Below are 15,766 nucleotides of genomic sequence, written 5' to 3'. Positions count from 1 at the left end.
AACAGAACTCTGACAGCAGACCCTGCCAGCTCAGTGCCCTAGGCTGACATTGTTATTAATATAACTGAATAAGGCATTTAGCAGAAGAATGGTGTATTTTAATTTACACAATTTAATTTATAAATACATTTTCCTCTATTTCTACAAACATTATTGTGACAGTAAAGGTTGTAGAGCACTCATATCCACCAAACATTCTAAGGTCCTTGAAAAAAAATGGACACCAGGAAAAAAAAAAAAAAAAAGAACGATTTAGTTCCCAAACAGGGTCTGTCCCTTCTAAACAGGGATACTTGGGTCATATGCAATCACTACAGTAGTTTTCAAGTGCTCAATGTGCAACAGATAAAATGTAACGTCTAAGTCACCCAACAATACTACAGTTTAAACACAGAAAGGAAAACTCCCACTAGATCTAAGTGTAGAAAACATAACATCAAATCCAAAAATATATTTAAGATACAATTATGCATAGTGCAGGCTTTTGTGTTTTCATGGTAAATGTTAAAATTAATCACAATGTCTTGGTAAATGTTAGGGAAAATGCATACATGGTAAGTAGATGTAATTGCTACTTGTTTACTTGTGAGTCAAGAAATGTAGCCAACAGAAACTAAAGCAAAATATTGCGATAAGAAAAACAATCCAATTTTTGGTGTTCTAATCCATGTTTGTGTACTCTAAATAGCCAATTCGCAAGCTGCTTAAAGATAGTACCTCTGTGTGTTTCCAGGTATTTAGAGAGACATATAATCTTTAATTTTCCAGCTTTTCTCAGCAGAACAAAATTATTTCTATAATAATCTCATGCAATAATTGTCCAATTATATTAGAGCTGTCAGAAGTGTCGTGGACTACACTTTTTATATAGGATGGAGTATGTATGCATGAACATATGTAGATGTAAATATTCAGTCTCCAGACTGATCTTTAATTGCAATGATTGTAAACCCTTTGTATGTATGTGACATTATTATTTTTTAACAACATAAGGCAAAAACAATTTAAATTATACTAAAAAATCCTCCTATTAGAAGTTACTATAAAATTTGCAAGCTCTTGACCGGTGTTGCACCATGAAGTTCTCTTCAATGTAAAAATATACAAGTTTGCTGCTATAATGGACAGCATAAAGTTCCATGGAGGCTGAAAGTCTCGCTTTTTCATACTTCTCCTACCCAAACGACTGTGTTTCCCCGCTTGATTCCTGAGACCTCGCAGTGTAGTATACTTTGCCTCCCATTGATTATAAAGAGAGAATCCTCAGCTGATGTTAACATATATTTTCCAAATAAACCGCTTCCTTTTATAATTCTGTTTTTCTTATTCCAGGGCCAGTCTTTTTGTGCTACTGGATTTTTGAGATTTTTCAGCAGGTCTGTCCTTCCAGAAGACAGTTCAACAAAAAAGACATCTGTTTCCAAAAGTGATGTAGCATAGACATAATATTGATTACCCTCACTGAAGGATGACTGAAATGTCACATCAGAAACAAGAATGCTTGTTTGCAGTTGATAGATCAACTTAATTTCTCCTTGAAAAGTAATAGTTTGAACTTTGATCTGGCCATTCATATCATCAGTACTGACCAAATAATGTCCATCAGAGGAAATGTATGGTGTCCCAGATACCTCGCTGTTAGGCCCTATGACTGTATCTGTAACACTGTCAATTATTACCTGAGGTATTGCAGCTAAGGATTTGTTCTGTTTACACTGCACAAAATAATAGCCACCCAAGTGAGAATAAGCCATGTGTTGTGGGACACAACTGTAATTGTTGAAGCTGATGGTCTTTATAATTGTCACAGTTTCAAGGTCAATTTTGTGAATTGCTGCCTGGGATTTGTTGTAGATGAAGCCAAACCTAAAAAAAAAAACCCGAATAAAAAGAAACTATCATTGTTATACCCTGTAAAAATATGCTTTCAATGTTTGGCAGTTAACCTCAGTTAATATTTGGTGGTTATATAGATTCACAATAATGGGAACACAATAAACATATTTTGTCTGTAAGAAAATGAAAAATAAGCATATTGTAGGCAAGTGACCTTGTAGAACGTATTTGGATATGTAGTCTAATTCCTAGCTTATTAATCAGCGTTTGATTACGTTTTTTGTATTATTTGAAAAAAACAAATATTCACTTAAATAAAAATATCTTTTTTTTCTAAGTTGGTTCTCCATATAAATTTCACCAGGTATTATGTAAGTAGTTTTTCTTAGTGTCTCTTTCCTTCTCTTGTTTGACAATTTGGACAAGCACCTAAAATGCTCAAGTTGCTGTATACATAACATGCTTATTAAAGCTTATTAAAATTATATTTGTGGTTTACCAATAACAATATATTCCTTCTATCAGTCAGAAAAATAATTAATTCAGAATATAATTTATGTCCTGGCTGATCTGTAAGGAATGTGCACAATGAGACATTCACATGCTTCTCTGCACAAACCACCAAATACCTATTGTAGGGTTAATATATGGCCTGAGTTACTTTAGTAAAGGCACTTGTGTCAATATACACCCCTCTCTTGTTGTTAATTCAATATACTATAATATCGTGGGTCATATTAAGTTCTTGCTCACAAAAAAACAATTACAGTTAACTAATGGAAGCAGCAATAGATTAAGTGAACAATATTTTCTATTGCCATTTTTCAAGCTTTAAGCCAAATATCACTTCTTTACACCCTTTCCTACCAGCAGATCCTATGCCATCTAAGGCAAGAAACAATGCAATTTTATTTTTGAAACATTTTACATAATGATATTACATATGAAGAAGGAATCATCTGAAAGCCTGTGTAACTCAGCTCAACTCCCATGGTGATTTGCAGAAGCTATTCTCAGTTCTATGAATTACAACTAATGATCAAGGCTACAGAGGCATGTACAGTGCAGTGACAAAGTATTTGTTCCCTCCCAATTTCTTCTATTTTTGCTTGTTTGTCACTTTTAAGTGTTTCAAATCATCCAACTAATTTAAATTGCAGCTTTTATACGATCATTTCATTTATTGAAAGTAAGGAGTTAATCAAAACCTTTATCACCCATGTGAAAAAGGAATTGACCCCCTAAACCTAATAACTGGTTGTGTTACCCTTGGTGGCAACAACTGCAATCGAACATTGGCAATTATTAGCAAGGAGTCTTTTACATTGCTGTGGAGGAATTTCAGCCCACTCTTATTTGCAGAATTGTTTTATTTCAGCCACATTGGAGGGATTTGAAGCATGAACTGCTTTTTTAAGGAAATCACACAGCATCTCAATCAGATTCAATTCAGAACTAGGCCAATCTAAAACCTTAATATTGTTTTTTTGAGCCACTGCTTGTGTGCTCTGGATCACTGTGCTCTTGAACTTTAGGTCACAAACTGATAGCCAAACAGTCTCCTTCAGGATTTTCTAGTAGACAGCAGAATTCATGGTTCTTTCAATTATGGCAAGTCACGTAGATCCTGAAGCAGCAATGCAGCCCCAGAACATCACGCTACCACCACCGTGTTTGACTGTTGGTATGATTTTCTCATTGTGGAATGCTGTGTTAGCTTTACATTAGATGTAATGGGGCCCATGTCTTCCGAAACTTCCCCTTTTGACGCATCAGTCCACAGAACATTATACCAAAAGTCTTGGGGATCATCAAGATGTTTTCTGGCAAACGTGAGACAAGCTTATTCTTTGGTCAGCAGTGGTTTTCGCCTTAGAACACTTCCAAGGATGGTATTTTTGAAGTTTTGCTATTATGGAATCATGAACTTTGACCTTTACTGAGGTAAGCGAGTACTGCAACTCTTTACATATTAGTATGGGTTCTTTTGTGTCCTCCTGGATGAGTTGTCGATGCGCTCTTGGAGGAATTTGGAAAGCCGGCTACTCGTTGGAAGGTTCTCCACTGTTTTAAGTTTGCTCCGTTTGTTGAAAGCGGATGTCACTGTGGTACGCTGGAGTCCAAAGCCATGGCTTTGTAACCTTTTCCAGGGTAATAGATGTCAATGGATACATTTCTCGGTTTTCTTGAATTTCTTCAGATTGCAGCATCATGTGCTGCTTTTTGAGACATTTTAGCAAAACAGGTTCTATTTAATTGATGTTTACATTCATCAGGGCTAGCAGTAATCATGTTTTAGTTTGTCTAGTGACACTGAACCAAATAATCAATTAAAGTTGGTTAATTTGTTGATTTAGTAACTAAGGGGAAAGTAGTTTTTCACATAGAGCCAGGGATAGCTTTCTTTCCTACTATATATCATTTAAAAAGGCATTTTATGCTTACTCTGGTTATCTTTGTTTAATATTAAAATTAGTTTGATGATCTTTAAGTGTGACAAATATGCAAATTGGGAAGGGGCACATGCCTTTTCACAGCACTGTATAACAGATATTTCAGAAGACTGAACTGACATACTAGAAAACAAAAATGATTCATTTCTAGTCCTGCCTGTTTCTGTTCTCAAACACAGGAATTCTTTGAGTAAAACAGGATGGAGTAGTTGTGACGTCTTGGATTACCTCTGGTAATGCAACTCTAGATAGTTCCAAAATATATACCCCATACCTAATATGGTTAATAATTAGATTGGTCGGAGGAATAAAAATATCATCCACTTCTTCGAAATATGTGCGGATAATATGTTGGTTTTCTCCTGTACTTGCTTCTGATAGGACCTTTAATAATAAACAGAAATGTGATTGTTAAATAATGACCTAATAATAACATTTAAATGAGGCATAGGCTAATACATTCATATAAAGTACATTTTGCTTATCTTTAGTGCAGCTCGTTTACTGTGTGATGTTGCTGGAGAATAAAACCAAAAATAGATACAGATTCTAAACACTTGATATTACTTTGTATTTGAGACCTGGTTGCAGCAATGATATCGTCTGCTGACAGAAGGGGAAACCAGCATGGCTCCAGCAATTGCAATACTTACGGAGATGGGTGCGTTAAGGCAGATGCTGAAAGTTCATAGCACCCTTGTAACCGGGGAGCCTGAATTATGTGACCTTGCAGCATTTCATACAAGGCAATAGGGAGGGGGGAGCTGTTTGAGCTACAGTGATGATGGGAAAGATTGTGTGCGTTTGTGTGCATGTACATGTAAGTGTATGGTGTTAAAGTCAGGGAGTGTGTTAGTTTATGGTGTTTGGGAGTGTTTTTAATGTATGGTTTGAGAGTCATTGTGTGTTACTGTATGGCAATAGTGGGTTGGTGTAAAGTGTTAGCATGAGTGTGTTATGGTATGACTTCAGAGCGCGCATGTGTTGTGCGTGTATTGTTAATTGTTTCATAAAAGCAATGTGGACCTTGTGACAATTTATCAGAGGGAAGCTGATGGTTGCCCCCATACTTTTCTCTTAGGTTCAGTTTATTATAATGAGCAGTAGGTCTGAGACTCATCTTCTGGTGTAACAAATAACTATAATAAGGTGTACGGTCAGCATCTCATTTCCATTTCTAAAATGTAAACCCATTGATCCATTTTTGGAATAATGCATGGGAGAGCCAGTAGGCTCTCAGTTTAATTATTGCACCCATCATACTCAGAGATTGGAGCAAACCAGAACAGCAACGGGCATCCCATATACAGCTGAGTGAAAAAGAAAGTACCCTCTTATTGAATTCTATGGTTTTACCAATCAGGACATAATAACAATCATCTTAGCAGGTATAAAAATTAGGTAAATACAACCTCAGATGAACAACACATGACATATTACACGGTGTCATGATGTATTCAAGAAAAATAAATCCAAATGGAGAAGCCATGTATGAAAAACTAAGCACATCTTATGATTCAATAGCTTGCAGAACCAGTTAGCAGCAATAACTTGAATTAATCATTTTCTGTATGGCTATCAGTCTCTCACATCGTTGCGGAGGCATTTTGGCCCACTCTTCTTAACAACGTTTTTTCAGTTCATTGAGATTTGTGGGCATTTGTTTATGCACTACTCTCTTAAGGTGCCACCACAGCATTTCAATTGGTTGAGGTGTGGCCTTTGACTGGGCCATTGCAACACCTTGATTCTTTTGCGTTTCAGACATTCTGTAGTAGATTTTCTGTTGTGCTTGGGATCATTGTCCTGTTGCATGACCCAGTTTCGGCCAAGCTTTAGCTGTCGGACAGATGGCCTCACATTTGACTCTAGAATACTTAATATAATAATAATATGGGGAAAGAAATAAACAGCGATAATAGTGCAATATGTAAACACCAAAAGAAAAATAAATAGGGTATCAGATCCACTCACAAACAAACTGGATAAAGTGGGCTCATCAAGGATTCAGTAGAATATCAGTAGAATTTAATGGCTTCTATAATCTATAAAAACAAGGAAACCAGAAATGGTGCAGTATCATCACAAGCATGGACCAGGAAGTCTGGATACACTTACAGTTGAAAGTAGCACAACTATAGGAAATAGTGTGCAAAAACGCAATGTAAACAGACAATCCTGAATCAGCCCGAATCGGTCTGCAGTACTCTCAACGCGTTTCGCCAATCAGACTGATTATCTTCGATGAACACATACAGCATTTGACTTTTCTCCTGAAGAAGCCAACGAGCTAAAGTAGCTGATTCGGGATTGTCTGTTTACATTGCGTTTTTGCACACTATTTCCTATAGTTGTGCCACTTCCAACTGTAAGTGTATCCAGACTTCCTGGTCCATGCTTGTGATGATACTGCACCATTTCTGGTTTCCTTGTTTTTATAGATTTTAGAAGCCATTAAATTCTACTGATATTCTACTGAATCCTTGATGAGCCTACTTTATCCAGTTTGTGAGTGGATCTGATACCCTATTTATTTTTCTTTTGGTGTTTACATATTGCACTATTATCGCTGTTTATTTCTTTCCCCATATATATGCGCTCCATGGTTTATCGTTTGTGTTGTTCAACACTTTGAGGAAGAGTGTTATTGGAAGCTGCTTTTTATTGGGGAGTATTAACATTTATCTTTATTATATTGTATTTACACGTGGAATTTAGGTTGTTTTCTTTTGTTTTTAGAATAATAATATAATGGTTTTCATTGTGAAATAATAATGGTATACAGAGGAGTCCATGGTCGACTCAACGACTGCAAGATTCCCAGGTCTGCAAAACAAACCGCCACCACCGTGCTTGACAGTTGAAATGAACTGTTTGTGCTAATATATTTGATTGGTTTTCTGTTATGGCCAAACATCTCCATGCTGCCATGTTCTTTTTAGAGAGAAGGGGCTTTCTCCCGGCAACCTTTCCAAACAAACCATACTTGATCAGTCTTTTTCTAATTGTAGTGTCATGAACTTCAATGTTTAACATGCTGATGCCTTTATGTAACTCTTTTTTTTGCAATTTCTCTGAGCATTGCACCCTCTTATAACTGTTGATCATTTATTTGTGGATTATTTTAATGAAGTCCTACACAAGGAGTTGATTTTGAATAAAATTAGTTTGCTTTTAACTCACCATATCTGCCTCATTTATGCTCAGAATGCAGGCGGTATTGTTAGCTGTCTCCACAAGGAGTTGAGTTTTACCTCTTATTGCAGACTTAGTATCTATGGGAGGCAATACTGTACCTATTATCTGGACTGAGGCAGATATTCTGTATGAAGTTAGTAGCACATGGAGAAGAGAAACAAAAAGAAAGTGTGGGTGTGTATATATACAATGTTAGCGTGAGTTTGCATGTTAGTATATATGCTTGTTAGTTGTGGGGGGAGCTAACCCTAAGACCTCAATAGCTATAGCTTTGAAGAGAATGGATGTGATCTAAACAAAAAGGGGTTTACAAAGTAAATGAAGGAAGATTATTTCAAAAGAGGTGAAATGCCAAAACCATATGATAAAACTAGATGGTCAGAGGCTTGCGGCTAATATAATTATGTTTTACTTACTGAGAGGGTGAAGGTGGAACAGCCTCCTAGAAGAAGTGGGATAGGCATGTGACTATCCTGAAGATAAGCCCAAAGCCCGATTAAGGTTTAAATCTTTACATCAGGAAAAATGGGCAGACTAGATGGGCTGAATGGTTCTTAGATGATGCCCATCTGTGCCCACTTCTTCTTGGAAAAATAAAAATCTAAAATGTAATCAGTGGACCCACAAATCTGACTGGCTCAGGGCGGTGTAAAATCAATGAAGGTCTGCGCTGGAACAGCACCCATTTCTGTTGCAGCTCACATGTGGCTTCTTCACTATGCTCTAACTTTGGGTTTCGCAAGGTGCCACAACGCATATGGTGGACAGGTGGCCACTTATAGTACCAGCCCCTCACCTCTGGCTACACCTCAAAACAAATGTTGTAATTGTACGTATGTTTTAGTGTTCATAAATTTGCTGAAACAGGAAAGATTTTGTTAAATCTTTGCACACTCATCATCTCTCATCAAAAACTGCTAAGCTTACAAGATAAAACAGAATGCAAATTATTATAGGCAACAGACCTATGTTTAAGAAGTGTTAAGAACAAACCATATTTTTTGTTGCAGCGTACTCACCAATTTTGTAGCAACACGGTGCTATTGGGTACTTTAACTCTAGTGGAAAGCAAATCCACTGAAAATGAGTCTTGAGCATAGAACAGTGTTATACCTACAGTAGATTTGTTTTATACTACATCTCACATTATGTTTTGCTGGAAATGATAAATTCATAACTAAATATTCGTTGTCAATGCCCTGGGAGAATCCCCCTACACTCATTGGTTATTACATTGAGGAAACAGGGAGATGTTCCAGTTATTTATATTTCCTATACCAGGAGGACCCAATGTCAATTCAGCTTTATAATAATAGGGAAAGACAGAGAATATTCATCTTCAGGAACTCACTATTTCACGTGTTTCTGTATAAAGTTACATATAAGCTAAAAACCACTGTGCTTAACAATACGTTTATTAATACTACATAAAACTATTCTTGATTAACAACGGTTACTAAATTGTTCGAGATTAAGTGATCCTGTTTATGTAGCATTACAATGTGTTAGAACTACTGTTTACAATTTGCTGTACAAAATGTTGATTGTTTCATTAACATTATTTCTGCTACGTTTGTGAAGCATTTAATGTGGTTTAGTGCTTAAAAAGCCGACTGTTGTAACCTTAACTTCTGAATTTCATGTGGTTCATTTCACCTATTTTGCATAGCGTAATTAGTAGAAAACATATTGCAGTAGTGCTGTTGTGAAACATAAATGCAACTCCATTTTAAGAACATTTTCTCCACCATGCCTAATTATGTTCTAAATATTTAATTTTTATGTTGATTATTTATCAGTGGCCTTTAGTGACTGTTTCTAGTCATTATCAATAAAGAGAGCTCCAAAAAGGCTCAGCACATCTGCTTGTGAAAGCACAAACAACATATACTCACTATGGTGTGGGTCAAGCAAAAATAAATACTATATCACATTAACAGTCTGATTATCCATTTGTGGCACATTGCAAAGGGCAGATCACATTTTCTCACTTCACTAGTCAACTGTACATCTGACACAAGTAGCATCATAGGTCATCTAGGATTAGCAAAAACAGAAAACTGCATCTGACCTGGCAGCAATCAATATTTTACTGCTAAAAATGTTCTACACAATTAAAAAAAATATATTATGTATTTATATTGAATAATGGACTGGAAAAGTAAAATCAGGTAAATACACTAATGACTAGTATAGTTACATAAATAGACAAGATTTCATCTTGGGTGAATACACCCTCATGTATGCAATTTAATGTTTAAGTTAATGTCTCAGTTTTACTTCACTGTAAAAGTTTAATACATAAGGCACTGGTATAAAGACGTTTAGTTTTTAAGGTTTCTAATTAAAGCAGATCTGTCACTTTTGGGAAACAAACATGTGTTGTATACAAATTCTCAAGAAAATATTTATCCATGAGTAACCCACTTTCCGATGTACACTCAATGTCTTTATCTTTTCCCCCTCTGACCTTCTTCAAGCCAAAACTCTGCCCCTTTTTACTTAAAATAACTTATTTCACTTGTCTCTTTCTTCTCTTGTAGCCTTTCTGTTACATCCCAAGCTGTGTACTAGCCACCTTCTGAAACTAAGCACTTATTCTTGCAGTAGGGTTGGGATGATAGGATCAGAGGCTGTTAATTAATGCTGTATGCGTTGGTAGAGCCAGAAAGCCAGCAATGCTGTATGAAATGTGTGCGGGAGGATGAGTTAATACTGTGTGTAGTAGAGGAACCCAAAGGTTATCACAAAGAGGGATTGGGATGTATAGATTATGATCTGTGAATACTTGACGTTGCCTGTCATTTCTAGGACTCTCCTATAAGATCATTAACTACAACAGCATAAAAAAAAAGACACTGTTAATGTATACATTTAATTAGTAATTGGTGATTTTGTGGTACCCACATAAGAATTGGTGTATTAATGGAACTCTTTTACTATCATTTATTCAATATCATTTAAAGAACAATGTTAAAATGATGTTGCAAGCCTTTCGTGCATTCAGCATGTTCTAGTTCATCTTGGAATAACCAGACATTTTCGAGATACGCAACATAGTTGCAACATAGGGATCCTATGATATTCTTATACAGACGCCCTATAGTTTGAGCAAACTTGGTAGCTCAAAAGATTGTGAGTACAAATCGTATAGGGGGGTTAATACATCTCTTGTATAAACAATATTATACTATTATGTATCTGTTTCTTTTATTTTTCATGTAAACCTGCTGAGGCCCTCATAGAAGACATCACCCGTGATTTGTGATCTGAATCTAAGTATACCTGTTTTTTTTTCTCTTTATACACGATGGGTGTTATTTTGTAAGAATGGACATGTTCAATTGTATACAATACAAAACTGCATAACACTACTAATATAGAGGTATTACAAACTGAGCGCTGCACTGAGTTGCCACTAGTTGTTACTTTCTTTCGGAAGGATACTTCAATTCATTATGTCTTTTAGATTTGGGATTCTGTACTTCAAGTGAGATAATGGGAAAGGATGTCCCCATGTGGTCTTACAGCCCTGATTGGTCTCCCATCAATGAGCAGACTATGACTGAGGATTGACTCATGTTACCATTGGACAATTTCACTCACATTAGTGGATTTTGATTGTTGATTGACCCCCCCCGTTTTACATTAAATTATTAGGCCTATTTATAGCTACTTCATGGTTTTATTACCATGAAGTAATAAGCCCTGATGAAGTCTATTATATAGATGAAATGCATAGGCCAGCTTTTACTATTTGAACTTTACTCATCAATTGGTTTATGTTGGATTCTGCCCTGAGTTCACAAGAATCATCAGCTGAGCTGTTGACTTGTGTGGCTCCAACTACTTTCCGGCATACCTACATACTAAGTCGCCCTCATACCGGGTGGACATAAGATCCCCGATTCCTCCAGGGTGAGTTATCATATGTGATGTACTATACAGTGGATATAAAAAGTCTACACACTCATGTTAAAATGCCAGGTTCTTGTTATTTTAAAGAAAGAGACAAAGATAAATCATGTCAGAACTTTTTCCACCTTTAACGTGAACAATTCAATTGCAAAACAAACTGAAATCTTCGAGGGGAAAAAAAACAACTCACAATAACCTAAGAAAGTCTTGAAACTCCTAAATCAGATGTGTGCCATCTGCCCTGAGCATAGATATTCTAAACTTTGCATACTTTTTTAAAAATGTTCTCAGTTACTTAAAAAAGAAAAGCTTCTGTTAGACAGCTTTTTCTTTTTTTTTGATATATGTGTGCATAATTTTAAAGATATCACAGAATGTAAATGATCAAATATCAAACATTTTGTTTTAGTGATGTATCTTAAAGAAAACTATTTGTAAAAAATATGGAAAATATAGAAAAAAGTACAAATGAATGGAGAGTTCAGAGTACAGCAGATACAAAAAACAGTAACTGACATTTTATGATGGTTATTAGTTGCTAGAATATAGACTTATTTATGTAATGTATACTTTGATAGAAGTTTAACAAGTTCTACATACCTGTAATGTTGGATGTGATTTATTTATATCGCCCCAGCTAAGTATCCACACTTGGTCATGTGATTTGTCATAAAGTAATTTGGCTGGAAAAGGGTCAACATCTATAGACTTAAAAAAGGTACAATAAATTAGGCTTAGATTAAAATTTGTTTTGACAAATAATAATAATGATACAAATTGTGATAAAATGTTGAATGTGTTCTGGGTTGAGAAAAAATAGAAGCTTGGGAGACAAATGCTTGCAAAACAACAAATATTTAGAACATTCTGTTAGATGTAATGAATGTACAGTGCCTTGCAAAGTATTTACCCCCTTGGTATTTTTCCAGTTTTGTTGCATTACAAACTGGAATTAAAATTGATTTTTATTTGGATTTCATGTAATGGACATTAGGGCTTATTATTTTAATAATTGATTAGTTGGCCGATTATTTTTTCGATCGGATAAAAAAATGCAAGTTTTTTAAATTTAAAATAATGTAATAAAAAACGTACAATCTACACTTTCATCTCTTTATCATAATGGCCTCTCTCTATTCACCTTCTTATTTTACTGACATAATAATAAAAGCTACAAGAACCCAAACACGGTGTTTCTCAAACTAGGTTTTAATACAAAGTTATTAGTAAATATTAATTCATATGTAAACTATTTTTCATATTTAATAAAAACTATGAGAAAAAAGCCTTGTTTATATTTTCTTTTATTTACCAAACTGCCCCCCAGTTATGCACATCTGACCCCCAGCTTGCCACTCTGCCCCCATATATGCCTTATACCTCCTATATGCCAGAGATTCCACTGTGCCCCCGATATGCCTTATACTCCTTATATGCCAGTGATATGCCACTGAGCCCCCTGATATACCTTTTACCCCAGATATGTCTTATGCCCCCCCTGATATGCCTAATATTGATATGCCTTATACCCCCTAAATGCCACTGTGCCCCTGATATGCCTTATAACTTCCAATATGCCACTCGCCCCCATTTATGCCTTATACCTCCCTATATGCCACTGTGCACCCTGATTTGCCACTCCGCCAACCAAAAATGCCCTGCACCACCCTGAAATTCATTATACTCCCTGATTCACCACTCTGCCTCCCCCAGATATGCCACTCTGAAATTCATTATACTCCCCCTATACACCACTCTACCTCCCCCTATACACCACTCTAACTCCCCCAGATATGCCATTCTGCCTCCTTGAAATTCATTATACCCCCATACACCACTCTGCCTCCTCCCCCTCCCACACACCACTCTGCCTCCTCCCCATGGGCGTAGGAACCCCCCTCAATAGAAACGCCGCAAATGCGGCCAGCGAGGTTAGGGGTTCCTACGCCCATGCTCCTCCCCCTCCCACACACCACTCTGCCTCCTCCCCCCCCACACCACTCTGCCTCCTCCCCCCCCACACACCACTCTGCCTCCTCCCCTCCCACACACCACTCTGCCTCCTCCCCCCTCCCATACTCCACTCTGCCTCCTCCCCCCTCCCATACACCACTCTGCCTCCTCCCCCTCCCATACTCCACTCTGCCTCCGCCCACACACCACTTTGCCTCGTCCCCCCTCCCACACACCACTTTGCCTCCTCCCCCCTCCCACACACCACTTTGCCTCCTCCCCCCTCCCACACACCACTTTGCCTCCTCCCCCCTCCCACACACCACTTTGCCTCCTCCCCCCTCCCACACACCACTTTGCCCTCTCCCCCCTCCCACACACCACTCGGCCTCCTGTCAGCAACGGAGGTTCACAAGACACCAGGGAGCCGGGGTAGAGAGGCAGAGTGGTGTATGGGGGGGGGGGGAAGCCAGAGTGGTGTATCGGAGGGTGGCTCCCATACACCCCTCTGACTAAAATTTTTGGGCCATCAAGGAAAACACTATCTCCAGCACGAACCCAACACCTCTCATCGCCCCGAGAACACCATTTTATGGGCAGGTACTGGGAGGCTGGCCAGGATTGAAGGAATGATGGATGGTGCTAAATACAGAGACATTCTTGAGGGAAACCTGTTTGTGTTCCAGAGATTTCAGACTGGAAAGGAGGTTCACCTTCCATCAGCTCACTGACCCTAAGTACACTGCAATAGCAGTACTCAAGTGGTTTAAGGGAAAACATTTAAATATCTTGGAATAGCCTAGTCAAAGTCTAGACCTTAATTCAGTTAAGAATCTGTTGTATGACTTAAAGATTTCTGTACACCAGTGGAACCCATGCAACTTGAAAGATCTTGAACACTTTTGCCTTGAAAAATCACAATGACTAGATGTTAGATGTGCCAAGCTTATAGGGACGTACCCCAAGAGACTTGCAGCTGTAAAAGGTTTTACTGGAGGAGGTTTTGTCTTATTTCTTGTTTCACAATAAAACAGTTTTTGCATATTCAAAGTAGTAGACATGTTTTGTAGGTCAAATGATACAAACCCCCAACAAATCCATTTTAATTCCAGGTTGTAATGCAACAAAATTGGAAAAATGCCAAGGGGAAGAGGTGAATGCTTTTACACATTCAAAAAAAGTCTGGTGGCCATCACATCTTTTGATTTACACTATAAAATCTTATGGTATCATATACCATGCCAAGCATGTACCATGCACATATGAAACACTTTCCCAATGGTCTCAGAAGCACAAAATATTTATGTTACATGTGCTTGCCAATCTGGCTAGGTTGAAGACCAAAAGATTGCATACACATATCTGCATGCAATATTAAGCATTGAACCCAAATCGACTATAATGTATTATAATGTATGTAATATTAGGAAAACCAAAAAACAACTAAAGGGACTTTCCTTTTTAAAAAAACAGCTTTAAAAATATTGTACTGCTTTCAACTAATTCCATTTTTTAAAACAACATAGTATTGGTGGCTGAATATTTGCTATCCGCAGGTCTTATCGTACTGCTATGAGGTAAAAACCGAGATATGAAAATTGATGGTTTCATTCTTATTCATATTCCCCTTTTTTTTGCTATATTATATGTGTATGCGCGCATTGAAATTACCTTTTTTATTTTTTGCATTTGGATGTCAATCATCAAAACCCTATTTAGTTTTGGCTGCGTGGCGTAAATATACTTGTCCCTCACGTTGAGAGCTGAAGACCACAAGCACGACTGATGTTCACCTTCAGCTTTTTGACACATCTGTTCCTAAAAGAAAACACATCTCGTTCATTTATCTATTCTCCTTCATTACTTATTCACTTACACTTAGAAAATGTAGCATTAAAAAACAAAATACACAAGCGTGAATGCTGTTGCCATATGCAGAGGGTCTACAGCTCTACGCCATTTTAATGACCACAGTTTTGGAATGGATTGTCCTACAAGCTCAGGTGCGATGGTAAGGAGTCAACATACTTTTGATAATTTAGTGTTTATTTTTTTCTGTTATAAATCAATAACACAACAAGGATTTGTTAAAAACAAAACAGATAATCCAACAGTATATCAAAGCACAACCACAGCTATGTTTTATTACATTAAAAAAACAGATTGCTCACTTGGCATGAATTTAGACCAAGGTTGTATAAGAAGCTGGTAATGCTAGGGATTTACCATCTTTGAGTTCACAGTAAGGATACGTACGTTCAACTTCCGTACATAAATAAACTTGCCTAGTCTAAAGGGTTTTTTGCAAACATATTGGCTGCCAGTTGCCACATAGTTTATTTCAATTGTGAATTACTGAGGATTTCAAGGTTAACATACATTAGTCCACTCCTATGAGAGTGCAGATG

At 37.1% G+C, this 15,766-nt stretch overlaps 1 protein-coding gene across 1 annotated transcript in view; it reads right to left on the bottom strand.

The window, feature by feature from the left end:
* Positions 1–1,163: 1,163 nt before the first annotated feature.
* Positions 1,164–15,766, bottom strand: part of LOC149297866 (follistatin-related protein 4-like) — a 92,879-nt gene continuing 78,276 nt past the window's right edge. The window contains exons 12-15 of the mRNA XM_089488074.1: positions 15,030–15,176; positions 12,006–12,113; positions 4,564–4,673; positions 1,164–1,866 (exon numbers count right to left, since the gene is read on the bottom strand). Coding sequence (XP_089344200.1) covers positions 1,164–1,866; positions 4,564–4,673; positions 12,006–12,113; positions 15,030–15,176 — 1,068 coding nt within the window. The remainder of the gene's footprint in view (positions 1,867–4,563; positions 4,674–12,005; positions 12,114–15,029; positions 15,177–15,766) is intronic.

The sequence above is a fragment of the Sceloporus occidentalis genome, unplaced genomic scaffold (assembly GCF_023333645.1).
Source record: "Sceloporus occidentalis isolate IW3139 unplaced genomic scaffold, rSceOcc1.0.p SCAF_36, whole genome shotgun sequence".
NCBI lineage: Eukaryota > Metazoa > Chordata > Lepidosauria > Squamata > Phrynosomatidae > Sceloporus > Sceloporus occidentalis.
The sequence above is the reverse complement of the archived record's forward strand: the minus strand, read 5'-3'. Positions and strand labels throughout refer to the sequence as shown.